This window comes from Eulemur rufifrons, chromosome 6, assembly GCF_041146395.1.
Source record: "Eulemur rufifrons isolate Redbay chromosome 6, OSU_ERuf_1, whole genome shotgun sequence".
Taxonomy (NCBI): domain Eukaryota; kingdom Metazoa; phylum Chordata; class Mammalia; order Primates; family Lemuridae; genus Eulemur; species Eulemur rufifrons.
In genome coordinates, this window is record NC_090988.1 from 10360745 (window position 1) to 10375143 (window position 14399).

Below are 14399 nucleotides of genomic sequence, written 5' to 3' on the forward strand. Positions count from 1 at the left end.
AAAAAGTTTGCTAGGACTCAGGGCATTCCTCACCATTACAGCTGAAAAGTACATGCTGGTCACACCATACATGATGATAAAAATCCGGGCATCAGACAGGTTGCTAAAGCAGTAATAGAGGCCAACTACAAAAGAGGGAAGGAGAAGTAAGCAGTTGAGTGCCGTAGGTAGAAACCTACAAGGGAAAGTATCTTCATGATATGACTGGATGATTCCACACATTTAACCCAGCAATTCCACTTCCAGGAATTTATCCTGAAAAAACAATCATAGAAATGTTCAAAGATGTTTACTACAGCACTCCTTAAAGTAGCAAAAAAACAGAAACTACCTAAATGTCCTACAATAAGGATCTAGTTAATTATAGTACACTCATAAAATGGAATATATTAATTAAATCATTGCTGCATGAGATTATGGACCATTTGCCTTCTTATACACCTTGACAAATCTCTGTACTTTAAAAAAACAAATAATATTATCTTAAATATTTCTACAAAATAATACTAAATAACAGAGAAATTGATGCTTTATGAAGAGATCCAGAAAAAACTATATGATCTCCTTCTTATTCAATAAATAACTACATGAATGTATATCAAAATGTTAACATTTGACATTTGATGTTATAGTGTAACATAAGCTTTTAGATAGGTAGAAAGCTTGGTGAAATTGGAGATTTGGAACCCTAGACTTGAATGAGCATTAAAGGTCAACCTCCATTCAATTTGGAAATTTCTTTTATAGCTAGAGATGGGTGGTGAGAACTCTTACAATTTTTACCTTTTCCTTTTTTACTTCTCTCTCTCTCTATTTTTTACAATACACAAATAGCTTCAGAATAAGAAAAAAGAAAGTAAGGGTTATTTTATCAAAGAAAAAGACCACTAACACTGGTAAATTCTAAAACATATCTGGAATGGCCAAAATATAACTTAGATTAAAGAGGCTTTATAATCAGCAGTGCCCATTATGGAACTTCAATACTGTCAAAAGGAGAAATGTGGATAGAAGGGAAACAGTACACTAGAAGTACTCAAAAACAAAACAAAACAAAACAAAACAAACAAACAAACAAAAAACACTAAATAGAAATTAGAGTTGAATTTTAACTTATAACACAAATGAACAGAAAACCATGAGGCTCTGAACTTGCCAATATCTATAACTATTCAACTTCTGACTTCTACTAAGCTTCCATTATTAGCAAAATGTGCTGAGCCACGCTGTACTACACAAGCTAAACAAGAAAACAAAAACAACAAAAACATGGATGAGGGTAGTTTACATATTTGGAATTAAATGGTGACTCCTAGGAAGAAGGCCACTTGAGAACACAAGGCAGACAGACCTGGAAACATGAAGACGAGGAGCTGCAGGTCAAAATAGTACGAGGACCAGGTCGTTGGCTGATGCTCAGACACAGAAGCTATGATGGGGATGTTGTTCTTAGCATAAGAAGGATCCAGCAGTGAGTAGAAACGCCCCGTCCAGGGAGATATTTTTCCTAGCAACAAGAGGCAATAAATATTTCACAAACACCCCTGAAACAAATTATCTGATCCTAACTAGTCATAATTTCCCATTTTAATAAGATTCTCAGAGATATAGAAGGACTAGATTGTTTTCCTTACATGCTACTAATACTTAAGAGAGTTTTACTCCTCCTTTTCTTTCAAACTTCAGAGTCCTTTCTTAGCATAGCCAGGAGAATAAAATTAGGCTTTATATAATAAACTCAGAAGAAAAGAAGCAGAAATGCTTCCTGGAAGGGTTTTAGGCCAAATCTGGTCAAACCAAGGCCAACTCTCAAGTCTAAATCAACTATATCCTCCAGTCCTGCTCTGAATTGGCCAATATCCAGAGACTTGGGCAAAATCAAATTAGCCTTTGAGAAGAGGAAGTGAGGAAATGGAGAAAGAGGAAATGTGGCATGCCAACTAAACTACACAGCCATGTTTCAGTTCCCATGGGATTAGACGAGTGCCACGTTGTAGGGTATGGCAAGCAATATAAAAATTTCTCCTACCTAATCAATAGAAAAGAAAAGGGAAAAAAAGAGAAAGATTTGCAAGGTAAGATACAGTCCTTCCACCAGGTGGGATTAAGGGCTGCTCTAATAAGGAATGCCATACTATGCTGAATCCAAACACTGGGCTGACAGGTGGACTGAATTTAAAAAGTTGGACTTTATATGCTTGAAAGGAAAAGAGAAATAAGAGGAAAAGAATCTTATGTGGTCAGGAAATACCCTGTCTTTTTGAAGTTTATTCTATGTCTGTACCCATCTGCATTTAATACTGAAATCTGTTGAGCTTTCCATACCTGTTAGCATGAGGAGAGCTCCCACGGTGAGAAGGACAAAGCCTACCAGGGATATGACACTCCGGAAAAGAACTTCAAATTGCTGAGGATTCAACTTGCTACGCAGGTAATCCACAAAGGCATGAATCTGGCAGAGACCAAAGACCCCAAAGGCTGCCATGTGCTCTGATGAAAGGACCGGCTGTAGGTAAAAGCACATGTATGGTAATAATATTAGTGAAAAAAATGAGTGAGTCCAGCCGAGACCTGTATTGTCCTGATCTAGTTCAGACCAAAGGGTCAAACGAGTTCTGAGGTCCCCAAAGGAATCAGGGCCAAACTAGGGGAGGGTGTAATTCACCTGCCACATTTTCTAAAGAACACCTGGAGGTCCCCGAAAGCATACCATACACTATCATCATCACATCTCTGGCTTTTGCTCAGCCTACTTCCTTAGCCTGGACTGCAATTTTCTCCAAATTCCGATTCACTGAAATTCTCATCATTCAAGGCCCAACGCACATACCATCTCCTCTTAATCTGCCAATCCGAAACCAATCACTTCCCTCTTTGTTCCACAGCACTTTATTTTATTTTTTCTTTAGAGACAGGATCTTGCCCAGGCAAGATTTGAACTTCCAGGCTCAAGAGATCCTCCTGCCTCCATAGCACTTTAGATCTCTTCTAGCACTTAATCATTCTTTGCCTAGCACATTAACTGATATATGAGTTGTATTTAACTCACGCTAGTTTTGCCCCTGGGGCAAAAGCCTATGAAACTCACATGTTTCTACCTTGGGTGCAGTGTGAACTATTTTTCAAGTTGCATATAACCCACACACAGAAAGCAATAAAAAATAACAAACTGTTCATTAGAAAGGATAATTTTGCTTTCGAAGTTTTTATTCTATTTTTGTAATAAAGTTTTCGATGTTTTTATTCTATTTTTGTAATAAAGTTTTCAAAGTTTTGCTTTTGAAGTTTTGCTTTTGAAGTTTTTATTCTAGGGTGGGGGTGGAAACACAGATTGCTGAGCCTCACCCCCAGAGTTTCTGATTCAGCTGGTCTGAGATGGGGCTCCAGAATTTGCATTTCTAACAAGTTCCCAGATGCTGCTGATGCTGCTGGTCCACGAACTACACTTGCAGAACCACTATACTATAGGCTATAGACAGCTACATGTATTTCTTTCCCCCAACAAGACTGAAATGTCCTTAAGGACCAGGACCATATTGTTATCCTTTTTATATTTCTCAGTGATTAGCCAATTGCATTTACAAATGCTCCTTGACTTATGATGGCATTATGTCCCAATAAACCCATTATAAGTTATAAATATCATAAGTAGAAAATACATCTAATACACCTAGCCTACTGAACATCATAGCTTAGCCTAGCCTACCTTAAATGTGCTCAGAACACTTATATTAGCCTACAGTTGGGCAAAATCATCTAACATAAAGCCTATTTTAATAAAGTGTTGAATATCTCATATAATTTATTGACTACTGTATTGAAAGTGAAAAGCAGAATACTTATATGGGTACTTGAAGTACACGGTTTCTATTGAATGCATATCACTTTCACACTGTTGTAAAGTCAAAATACTGTATTAATAAGTTGCACCATTGGAAGTCAGTGACCATCTGTAGTAAGTGATCAGTAAAGAAATATTTGCAGACAGTCTAAATAAGGGTTCCACTTTCATGAGAATTTTACAGGAGAAATCAAACACACTACATTATTCACTGATTTAACATTTGTCTGTTAACCTTATGGAGGAAAGTGGTTAAAGGTTTCTACTTTACTTCCTGAAGAACTTACAATTAGGTACCATCAAGAAGATAAGGATTCCCTGCAAATGGGGTCATTTGCATTAAAAAGGACTGGAAATTTTAACTCTGACAATTCACATCAACTCTGCTCAACCAAAATATCCCTCCCCCTTCCACAAACATAAGCCAAAGTATCAGCCATTAAATTCAAACTTCATGGAGCAAATATTAACATATTCCTGGATGCCAACTTCAATGACCAATGATTCTGATGCTTCAGTTAACACAAGCAGTCCAATATCAAAGTTGTGAATAAGTCTTATTCTTCTTAATAGAATCCAAGATAAATCAATCTAGCTGGGGCTGCTTAGGAAAAAATGGAAGAAACTGAAAACCCACTCAGTCAAAGGCTGACCTGAAAACCCACGAAGGAGATCTGCATAGAAAGAATGGTGCCCAGACAGTAAACAGTACAATAGGCCACGTAGATCCGGTGGGAGAAACGGCCTGTGAGCATCAGCACCAGGACATGGAGAGGGATCAAGTTGATCAGGAACACGTAACCTCCCCAGGAAGAGACCTGTAATAGGATATAAAAGAACAGTTCTTCTGAGCATTCCTCCTCAGACCACTACCACCATACCTTAAGATATCACCTATGGCCTTTTTAAAGAACATCTCTTTACAGTAACTATAAACTTTATGACAAAAGGCTTAGAGGGCCTAAATAATTTTTTTAAACAGGAAAATCAAATTCAAACCCATTACTGTAATTCAATTCCCAGCTCCCTTGTGGCTGCTGACATCATGATCATATAACAGGAGGTACCCAAGCCTCAGGGTTAATCTACATGTAATGTACTGTAAGGTCATACAGAGGATTTAGGGATATGTGAATAAATAGAAGCAATTAAGGGAGGAAGTCTAAGTATATACACAAGATTGAACAGAAAAAATATATTGGAAAAAAAATTTAAGGAAAATATACCAGAAAAGAAAGTTGGTTAACCAATATGTACCCATAGGAAATACAGTATTTGGAGAACTTTAAAAATTAAAAACATGTAGAAAAAGTTACCATGTAAAAATATGCAAGGGCACACTTGGCCGCCCAATAGATGGAACCAGTCTTTACTGCCTTGATCCACATGTAGTAGGTGAGTAACATACAAAAGATGGCAATCCCTGCAGAAAGGACACATCAAAACTTCAACAAGAGGCCATGCTAGCATAGTGGTTAAGAAAATTGTTCTGGAACAGATCAACTGGATTCATAACTCAGATCCACTACCTAGTAATAGTGTAATTTTAGGCAAATTACTTACCTCCCTTTGTCTCAGTTTCCTGTGAAAAGGAGTCTGTAAATAGTATCTACATTATAAAACTATTGTGAAGACAAATATAATTAATGCACAGAAAGCACTTAGAACAGTACCTAGCATATAGTAAAACATTCAGTAAATGTTGGCCACTCTTATTATTGTTCTTCTCAGACACTAAATTAATTCCTGCTAGTGTAGTCCTAAAGACATCCTATACCATCACACATTATCCTGCCTCTAAATCTTAACCCAAGGTGGTCTTTATGCTCCAACTACCCCTCCCCTTAATATCTGCCTAACAAAAGACCCAGTTTAACCTCAACCACTTCCCCAAAACTTTCCTTGATTCCAAATCTCAATTAATCTCTTTTTACACTACATTTTCCAAGTATTCTGTTCTTATTTCTATCATGGAACATTGTACTATCTGCCTGTCATTGGAATTATTTTTATAGGTCCATTTTAATCTTCCTTAATAGATTATGGGCAAATATAATCTTATTCATTACCTATCTCTTTAATTTCTTAATTATGCACCAAAATAATTTTACTCATTATCTACCTTTATATTATTTAACACTATGTTTTCCCAATAACATTCAATAAATATATGTTGACTTGAAAATAAGTCAATAAAAGTCATTATAATTTTAAGGACATCTATTCCCCTTATCTAGGAAAATAACGCAAATGATCATAATGTTAAAGCAATAGTTCACGCTGTGAGTCCACAGATGAACCAAAGACTTGTAAGAAAAGTTGCAAGCTACCTTTCCGGAGGGGATGATGGGGAGAGAATATGAACTTGTCCGACATCCCATCTTGTCCTTCTTATTCAGATACCATTTTTGTTATTGCTAAACAACAAATCTGAACCCAGATTCCCCTGCATTTTGTAAAGCTCTCTTGGATGAGGTGAACAGATCCCCTTCAGTATTTTACTTTTTATTTTTTAAACAAAAGGTCTCACATATTTATTGCTGAACCAGCTTATTAGTGCAGAGCATATAAACAAAGAGAAAAATCATTTTCCCAATGAAATATGCCTGACTGTCTGGATAATAGCAACAATTTCAGCTTGATACGGTAAGATGATACAGCATAAATATGTGTGCCATCATCTCATGTGCAATTCCTTATAGACCCAGCTTGGTTCTTCTCCAATGTCTCCTCTTGGAGTTGTACCTGATTTTATTATCAGTTCTCATTCGAATCCATTGGGGAATGGGATGATTTTGCTTCTGTTTCTTGGTCAGAAATCGCTTGATTCTGAAAGTCTTGTGAGAAAACATGGCGAGAGACAGAGTCAACTGCACACACTACGATGGCAGAGGAAGGGAGAAAGGGGGGCCCTTTCAGCAGTTTAAAAATCTTACCTTCATTATCATAGGAGCCAGCCACAGATCGAGAGATATATCCAGGAACTACAGCAATCATGGCAGCAGCAAGAAGCCCAGCCCCCGCATCCTGTAAGAAAAGGAGGGTAATAAGTTAATACTAATACACCTACAAGACAGAATAGAGGATCCACTAGTCCATTCTGTTTATAATGGGCCCAGAAAACATCCAACAATTTCCAAGGTAAATATGAGATGCTAGAAATGCTACAAATGCTCATACTACAAAAAAGCTAAAAACTTCATGACCAATTGCCCATGACACCAAGTCTGAAACGGAGAACACATATGCTGAGGACAGATAAAAATCAAGTGAGATGTCAAACATCAAACCCTGCCCCAGAATGGGCTGTTTGGCTACCAGTCCCCACAGGCTTATCAGTCCCTACCCCTAACAATACCTCCACATCACAGGAACACCAGTCACACCTCTAAAAGCCATGCAAGGACAAAGGAAGAAAATTATTATTATTTGAGTTAAAAAGCCAACAAAGGTAGGTGATAATCTACCTGGACTGAAGATACCAGGAGCTTAGGTAATAAAGTTGGAACATCATCAGACAACCTTTGAGCTCAGGGGAAAGGAACAACAAAATATAACCCATACTCCAAAAACGTAAAGAGTTGATAAAAGTCAAATTTGGGACAAGGGCAGCAAGGAGAAAGATGAAAAGTGTTCCAAACTTAACTCAGACTTCTCAAGCACTCCTAGTAGTGTATCACCTCTCAGGTATCTCCCTGACACCATACCACAAACTAAGAATAGCACCCAGGGTGCCACGGTCAGCAATTATGGAAAAACAGAGTCAGCATTATGGAGCCAACTACAGAAGCCAAATGGCTTAACAATTTTAAAATAAATGCTTTTTAAAAAATCAACAATAATTGCTAAATGCATTTCCGGTAGGAAGAACTAACCACTTTGGAAAACTTCCTGTAGCTTTTTTTCCCTCTCCCTTACATTACAAGGACTTCAAAATCTAAACTTGACGTTTTGCATTTTAAATGGTTTCTCCCTTTATATAGCAATTTATTGATATATTTCTTTCAAATGTTCACGCATTCTTTTTTTTCAGTTTCTTCTTATTTCTTAATCAAATGTTCACTCATAAGGACAAACAGTTGCTAATGATAAGAAACCACATATTCTAGGAAGGCACTGGAGTGAACCCAATTAATTCCCCCCAGCAAAAGCTATCTTTACCCTTTACCCTCTGGCTCCCTGCCCATCTAAGGCTCTTGGTCTCCCACCCTCCAGCATCTACTAGAGAGGTTCAATAACATTCATTCCCAAGCCTCCTGGCACCCCAAATCCTTCACCTTGAGCTCTTTGGTAAGGTGGTACGTGACGATGGTGGTGAAGGAGGAGAAGAGAGGGGCCAGGAACACACAGACATTCCGAATGTCGATGGTGATGTGGAAAAAATGGAGTACATGGTAGATTGCAGCAGAGGTGATCATTAAGCCTGTAACAGGAAGAAGAAACTCCATTAGGCTGTCCTGCTAAGACAAAGAACTTAAGGAAAAGAAAAAGGACAAATTCAAGTATCAGTAAAGTAACTACATAGATCTTGATAAAGTACCAGAAATAGTAAGACAGCAACTGCAGTAAGCCTATAAATTTTTCTCCTAGGATTCAATCAGAAGTCCAGAATATAGTATAAGAAACTACCCATCTACATTCTCCCCATGCATATTCTCCTATCTAGATAAGATCCACTGTTAGGAATCTGTAATCAGGATGAAATTATAAGTAGCACAAAATGAAGCCATTAGTAATAAAACTGTCCTATAACACACAAGTATCTTATTTCTATCTTTTTTAAAAAAAAAAAAAAAAACTATTCTCATCCTGGATAGAGCTGGAACCCATTCTACTAAGTGAAACATCCCAAGAATGAAAAAACAAGCACCACGTGTACTCACCATGAAATTGGTTTTAACTGATCAACACTTAAGTGCACATATAGTAATAACATTCATTGGGTGTCGGCAGATGGGAAGGGGAAGGAGAGGATGGGAATATACACAGCTAATGGGTGTGGTGCACACCGTCTGGGGGACAGACACGCTTGAAACTCTGACTCAGGTGGGGCAACAAGGACAATATACATATCCTAAACATTTGTACCCCCATAATATGCTGAAATAAAAAAGAAAAAAAAAAACCTATTCTCCTCACCTGGGTAAATTGTTCCTCCAATGATTCGTCCCAAAGGATACCAGGCCCGGTCATCAAACCAGTTATGGAATTTATAAAACCCCTCCTCAGCTAGGAACCGTGTAGTCCGATAATTAAAGTACCTATAGCAAGAAAGAAAGATCTATGTCTCCTCCTCTTCACATTCAAATACTTGGACTAATTTGTGGTGAATTTTGCTCTCCAGGGTACATCATTGAGGAACTTATCATTACTTGAAGAAAACTCAGTTTAGTACCAAAACTTATGCCATGAATATGATTTTACACTAGAAAGTCTCCTCATTTCTAGCTCCATGTTTGTCTCAACTAAAGCACCACTTCTCTCATAAGGCAATGAAACTGGAGCCTAACACTGCAACAGAGCAATCAAGCAGCATACTGCATCAGGCTGACAGCTGGGAGGCATTAGGACCAGTCAGAGAATTCAAGCACCCAGGAGACAAGGCCACTTAAATGTGGGCACCAACAGATTTTAGACCTTTTCAAGTGACAGGAAAATACCAAAAAAAAAAAAAAAAAAAAAAAAAAATCTATTTCTATACCACACACAAGAACACATGGATAACTTCAAGTAATGAACATCTTTAAAGATGCTGGTGTGGCCGAGCGCAGTGGCTCACGCCTGTAATCCTAACACTCTGGGAGGCCGAGGTGGGCGGAACATTTGAGCTTAGGAGTTTGAGACTAGCCTGAGCAAGAGCAAGACCCCATCTCTAGGAAAAATAGAAAGAAATTATATGGACAACTAAAAAAAATATATATATAAAATTAGCCGGGCATGGTGCCGCATGCCTGTAGCCCCAGCTACTTGGGAGGCTGAGGCAAGAGGATTGTTTGAGCCCAGGAGTTTGAGGTCGCTGTGAGCTAGGCTGATGCCACAGCACTCTAGCTCGGGCAACAGAGTGAGACTCTGTCTCAAAAATAGAATAAAATAAAATAAAGATGCTGTTGTAACACCATACACAGGATAAAAAAATTTTAACCCACTCCAGAACATAAACTTCTTAGTGTTTAAACTTCTAAAGAGTCTACTCATGTTGTGATTTAAAATACTTCTTAATGTCACCTATATGGTAGCATTAAAATACAGATTACATAAAAAATATTTGATATAAAATGTTGTGGCCCAATTACAGAACGGGGGATGAACACAGAAAGAAATATATAGACACATAAAGAAACACACAGACACACAAAGACAGCACAAGACTGCAGTCCCGAAAGTACCAGTCGCTTTATTTTTATATTTCTTTTGTCCAGTAGTTACTTCTTGGTACGTGACTATCTTTAGAGCCCTGAGGCAACATGTTTTATTTCTAATGGAAATTGTTCAAGGAAGGCAGACATTTGTATCTTAACCTTTGGACCTCATTACCGGTGTAGGACAATGAGACACGCCTTGGCTTATGTGTAAGACCTAAGGCCCTTGGCTATTTGTCATAGGGAACAGTTTGTCTGTTTAATAGGCCATTGACCTTTAGCTCCAAGAAGCATTTAGCAGTCAATAGGCCATGTCCGGACCTATTGACTTCTGGCCTCAAGGAGCGTTTTTTTTTGGACCTATTGACCTTTGGCCCCAAGAAGCACATCTAGCTTTGCTGACTCTGGGCTCAAGTCAATTTTTGCCCAGGGACGGTCCCTACATAAAATGCTTGGACCAACATATGGAAAGACAGTTCTTTAGGTCTAAACTATGTAAACTCTTCTCTTAAATTTCTCATTAAAAAGAAATAAGAAAAAAAAGCCAGGCGTGGTGGCTCACACCTGTAATTCCAACACTTTGGGAGGCCCAGGAGAGAAGATTGCTTGAGGCCAACAGTTCAAGAGCAGCCTGGGCAACAGAGCGAGAGACCCATCTCTAAAAATAAAAAAAATTAGCCAGGCATGGTAGCGCATGCCTGTAGTCCTAGCTACTCAGGAGGCTGAGGCAGGAGGATTGCTTAAGCCCAGGAGTTTGAGGTTATAGTGAGCTATGATCGTCCTACCACACTCCAGGCTGGGCAACAGGGACCCTATCTCTTAAAAAAAAAAGTATGAATGAAAGGCATAAATAAATAAAATGGGTCTCAAATTAGGGATGGTTTAATTGCTACAGATAATCATTACTAACCATCCTCCTTGCCCACCTCTTTAACCCTATTTCTTCCTTGGTCAGTCAAGTTCTGACAGCTGAAGTGAGCAGAAGCAGCAGATGGCAGAAATTTCTATCCTTCTGTTTGTCACTAATGAATGTTATTTTGGTAACTGTTAGAGACAGAAGAGATGAGGATAGCAGGCATCAACATGTCAGAATTGTGTCCTTTATCTACCAGTAGGAGAGGTAGAGTGCAACGGAGAAAGTGTAAGATAGTGGGAATAGGTATGGACTGGGCTCATGCTGTGGGCCTCAGTTTCCTCCTTGGGCCAAATCATATAATCTTTATGGTCCCTTCCAGCTCGTGACTATAGAGCAGATATTCTTGCTAGCCCTAACCATCTCACCTTGGTATCTGCTCATCTAGAGGCTCTGAGAAAGAAGCCCCAACAGATTGTAATCAAGAAACGAAAAATGTTTCCTCATTCATAAGAAAAATATAAATTGATTTGGGAGGCCCCAAAGAGAATATTTGTAATGCCTCCAAAATGCTTTCAAATATCTACACAAAAGAAAATGATAAATTTGCAAGCAGTTACAAGCATTAAACTTTTGAATCAATGCTCCACAAGCCTGAATATGCTATTTTTAAGATATCAATGATACACCAAGAACCTATGACTCTGGCTCTCCAAATTTTTTATAAGCCTTAACTTTGGGCAATATAACATAGTGACTCTAGCCTCTGGAGTCAGGCAAATCTACATCTTCCTCCATTTACTAAATGTGTAACCTTGGATAGCCTCTCCCAGCCAGAGTCTCTTCATGTGTAAACAGGGATAATAGTACCTACATCTCAAACGGTTGTGGTAAGGATTTAGAGATTATCTGTAAAATGATGCTTGGAACAAAATGAATGCTTACGAAATGTTAGTAATACTACTGAAAGCTTTCACCTGTATCTTTTTCATATAATGAACAAAATACCTAATCACACTCACAGTTCTGTATTTTCCTCAATGCCTTAGAATTCAACTAATAAGCTCAATTTCTATCATATAATTTTTTTTTTTTTCTTTTTGAGACAGAGTCTTACTCTGTCACCCTGGCTAGAGTGCCATGGCGTCAGCCTAGCTCATAGCAACCTCAAACTCCTGGGCTCAACTGATCCTCTGCCTCAGCCTCCTGAGTAGCTGGGACTACAAGCAAATGCTACCACTCCCGGCTAATTTTTCCTATTTTTTAGTAGAGACGGGGTCTCACTCTTGCTCAGGCTGGTCTTGAACTTCTGAGCTCAAGCGATCCTCCCACCTCAACCTCCCAGAGCACTAGGATTACAGGCATGAGCCACCACGCCTGGCCTATCATATAAATTGTTAAACAGAAAAAAAAAGTTATGAATCTCAAGTTCATGATTTCAGCCTTGAATACATACATACCCCTCTCCCTCAATCTCCAACACTAACTCACAACCAAACTGAGAAGCCAGACTTCTGTCAGTCTAGCCAGCTCTTAAGTGATAAGCAGACATACTAGCAATGCCTCTCACATTTTATTTATTTTTTCAGAGACAGGGTCTTGCTACGTTGTGAATGCAGTGGCTATTCACAGGCATGATCATGGTGCATTACAGCTGCAAACTCCTGGGCTCAAGCAATCTTTCTGCCTCAGCCTTCTGAGTAGCTGGGACTACAGGCACATGCTATCATACCCAACTTGGTTCCCTTCTTTTTCTTTCTTTCTTTCTTTTCCTTGGGTTTTTTTTTTTTTTTTTGAGATGAGGTTCTCACTATGTTGCCCAGGCTGATCTCAAACTCCTAGGCTCAAGAGATCCTCCCACCTCAGGATCCTTAATAGCTGGGATTAAAGGCACAAGCCACCATACCCAGACAATGCCTCTCACACTTTTTAAGTTTGAGAGACTTACTTGGTCATTTCCAACAGAAATGATTCAAAGGGAGATAACTATCTCCTTTGGAAAACTTTAAGGGTTTTTTTTCTCTTAAATGTCCTAAAAGCACATTCCCATCACTGAGAGCTGCCTGGAATTTGAATCTGAAACCCACGAACCTGGATGCCTCACAAAGGAAATAATGCCAGATCAAGCAAATGTACTCACGGATCAAACTCGTGGATAACACTTTCAAATCTCAGGACAGCAAAGAGACGAGTGGAGAAAGCTGCAAAAACCAGAGAATTAATATTTTAATTGTAATGTGCCATGAAAGAACAATAGCAGATATAGCAGTATTATAGAGAAAATAGTATTATCTAGCACAGAGGTCACAAAAAATATAAAATAATCCCTGAATAAAATCTTTATCCATCTCTTCCCACATAAGTGAAACATTTCTACATTTTCCACTTTGGTAGGACACAGTTAACTACTATAAATCCTGTAACATTACATTTACCTATTAATATTGAACTCAACTTACATGGTCATCTTTTATATATGTTGACTCTTCCCACCCACACAGAACTAACCTTGACCTTGGAGCAAACTAAGAGGTATGGCAAGCAAAACAAGACTACACTTATCATTCATGAAAAGCCAGAAAATCTAAAAAACAGAGTAAGTTCTCAAGAAACTTTCAAAAATACTAAGGCATCTAAATTGAAGGTAATTATCGTTTACAAAACTCAGTGTCCAAGGTTCCCCAATATATCTTTCAGCCCTTTGAAAAAACACAATTAGCACAGCATGCTTCCCATTCTTTCCCAGATGATTGTAGCCCTGATTTTTATATTCCCTATATTTCTTTTATCTTGCCTTCATAAAATTATACTGAGAAGAAGGAAAAACCTAACAATCTTCTAAAAAGAGCATGGCGTTTTAAGAAAGTCACTTTCAATTTTTTTCAAGATTTTCTCCTTTCCCAAAGAAAGGTCCATGTACACACTCACATAACACGGCAGCCATTGACAGAATGAGAAGCTTCAAAAGTGTGTCCTGCTTCTCATAGGACAACCGCAAAAATCCAAGCTTAGTCATCTTGACATCAATGGGTGGCAACAGACGACACTCAACTAGCTGAAATGGAAAAGTCAAGACCATAGGATATTGAACACCTTCAATTTACCTAACTTTCATATTTTACGGTGGGAGAGAACCATAAAGAACATAAGAGCTAGTGAAAACACCAGAGAGGATCAAGGCTAATACCAATACCCTAGCCTTGCCTAAAGTACGATCTACTGGCAAGGAAGTAGGCACAAGTCAGGTCTATGTGTCAAAACTAAAATAGAAAGATCAGAACATACCACCCATAAATCTGTTTCCCACTTCCTCAGACCTAACAAGTACATAAGCATGATTGGCAAT

The 14399-nt window shown here is 38.4% G+C and overlaps 2 protein-coding genes across 2 annotated transcripts in view; both read right to left on the minus strand.

Moving 5' to 3' along the window:
• STT3A (STT3 oligosaccharyltransferase complex catalytic subunit A) overlaps window positions 1-14399 on the minus strand; it is a 29701-nt gene that overhangs the window by 12795 nt on the left and 2507 nt on the right. The window contains exons 2-11 of the mRNA XM_069470753.1: window positions 13982-14108; window positions 13194-13254; window positions 8981-9102; window positions 8119-8264; window positions 6778-6868; window positions 5158-5264; window positions 4495-4659; window positions 2326-2506; window positions 1352-1507; window positions 34-125 (exon numbers count right to left, since the gene is read on the minus strand). Coding sequence (XP_069326854.1) covers window positions 34-125; window positions 1352-1507; window positions 2326-2506; window positions 4495-4659; window positions 5158-5264; window positions 6778-6868; window positions 8119-8264; window positions 8981-9102; window positions 13194-13254; window positions 13982-14069 — 1209 coding nt within the window. The 5' untranslated portion in view covers window positions 14070-14108. The remainder of the gene's footprint in view (window positions 1-33; window positions 126-1351; window positions 1508-2325; window positions 2507-4494; window positions 4660-5157; window positions 5265-6777; window positions 6869-8118; window positions 8265-8980; window positions 9103-13193; window positions 13255-13981; window positions 14109-14399) is intronic.
• Window positions 6522-6771, minus strand: LOC138385080 (large ribosomal subunit protein eL39-like). The gene has a single exon (XM_069470757.1). The coding sequence runs from the start codon at window positions 6691-6693 to the stop codon at window positions 6538-6540; it is 156 nt and encodes a 51-aa protein (XP_069326858.1). The 5' UTR covers window positions 6694-6771; the 3' UTR covers window positions 6522-6537.

What these genes read in the sequence shown, in the direction of transcription:
- LOC138385080 (XM_069470757.1), bottom strand. Translation starts at nt 6,693, where the DNA reads ATGTTTTCTCACAAGACTTTCAGAATCAAGCGATTTCTGACCAAGAAA.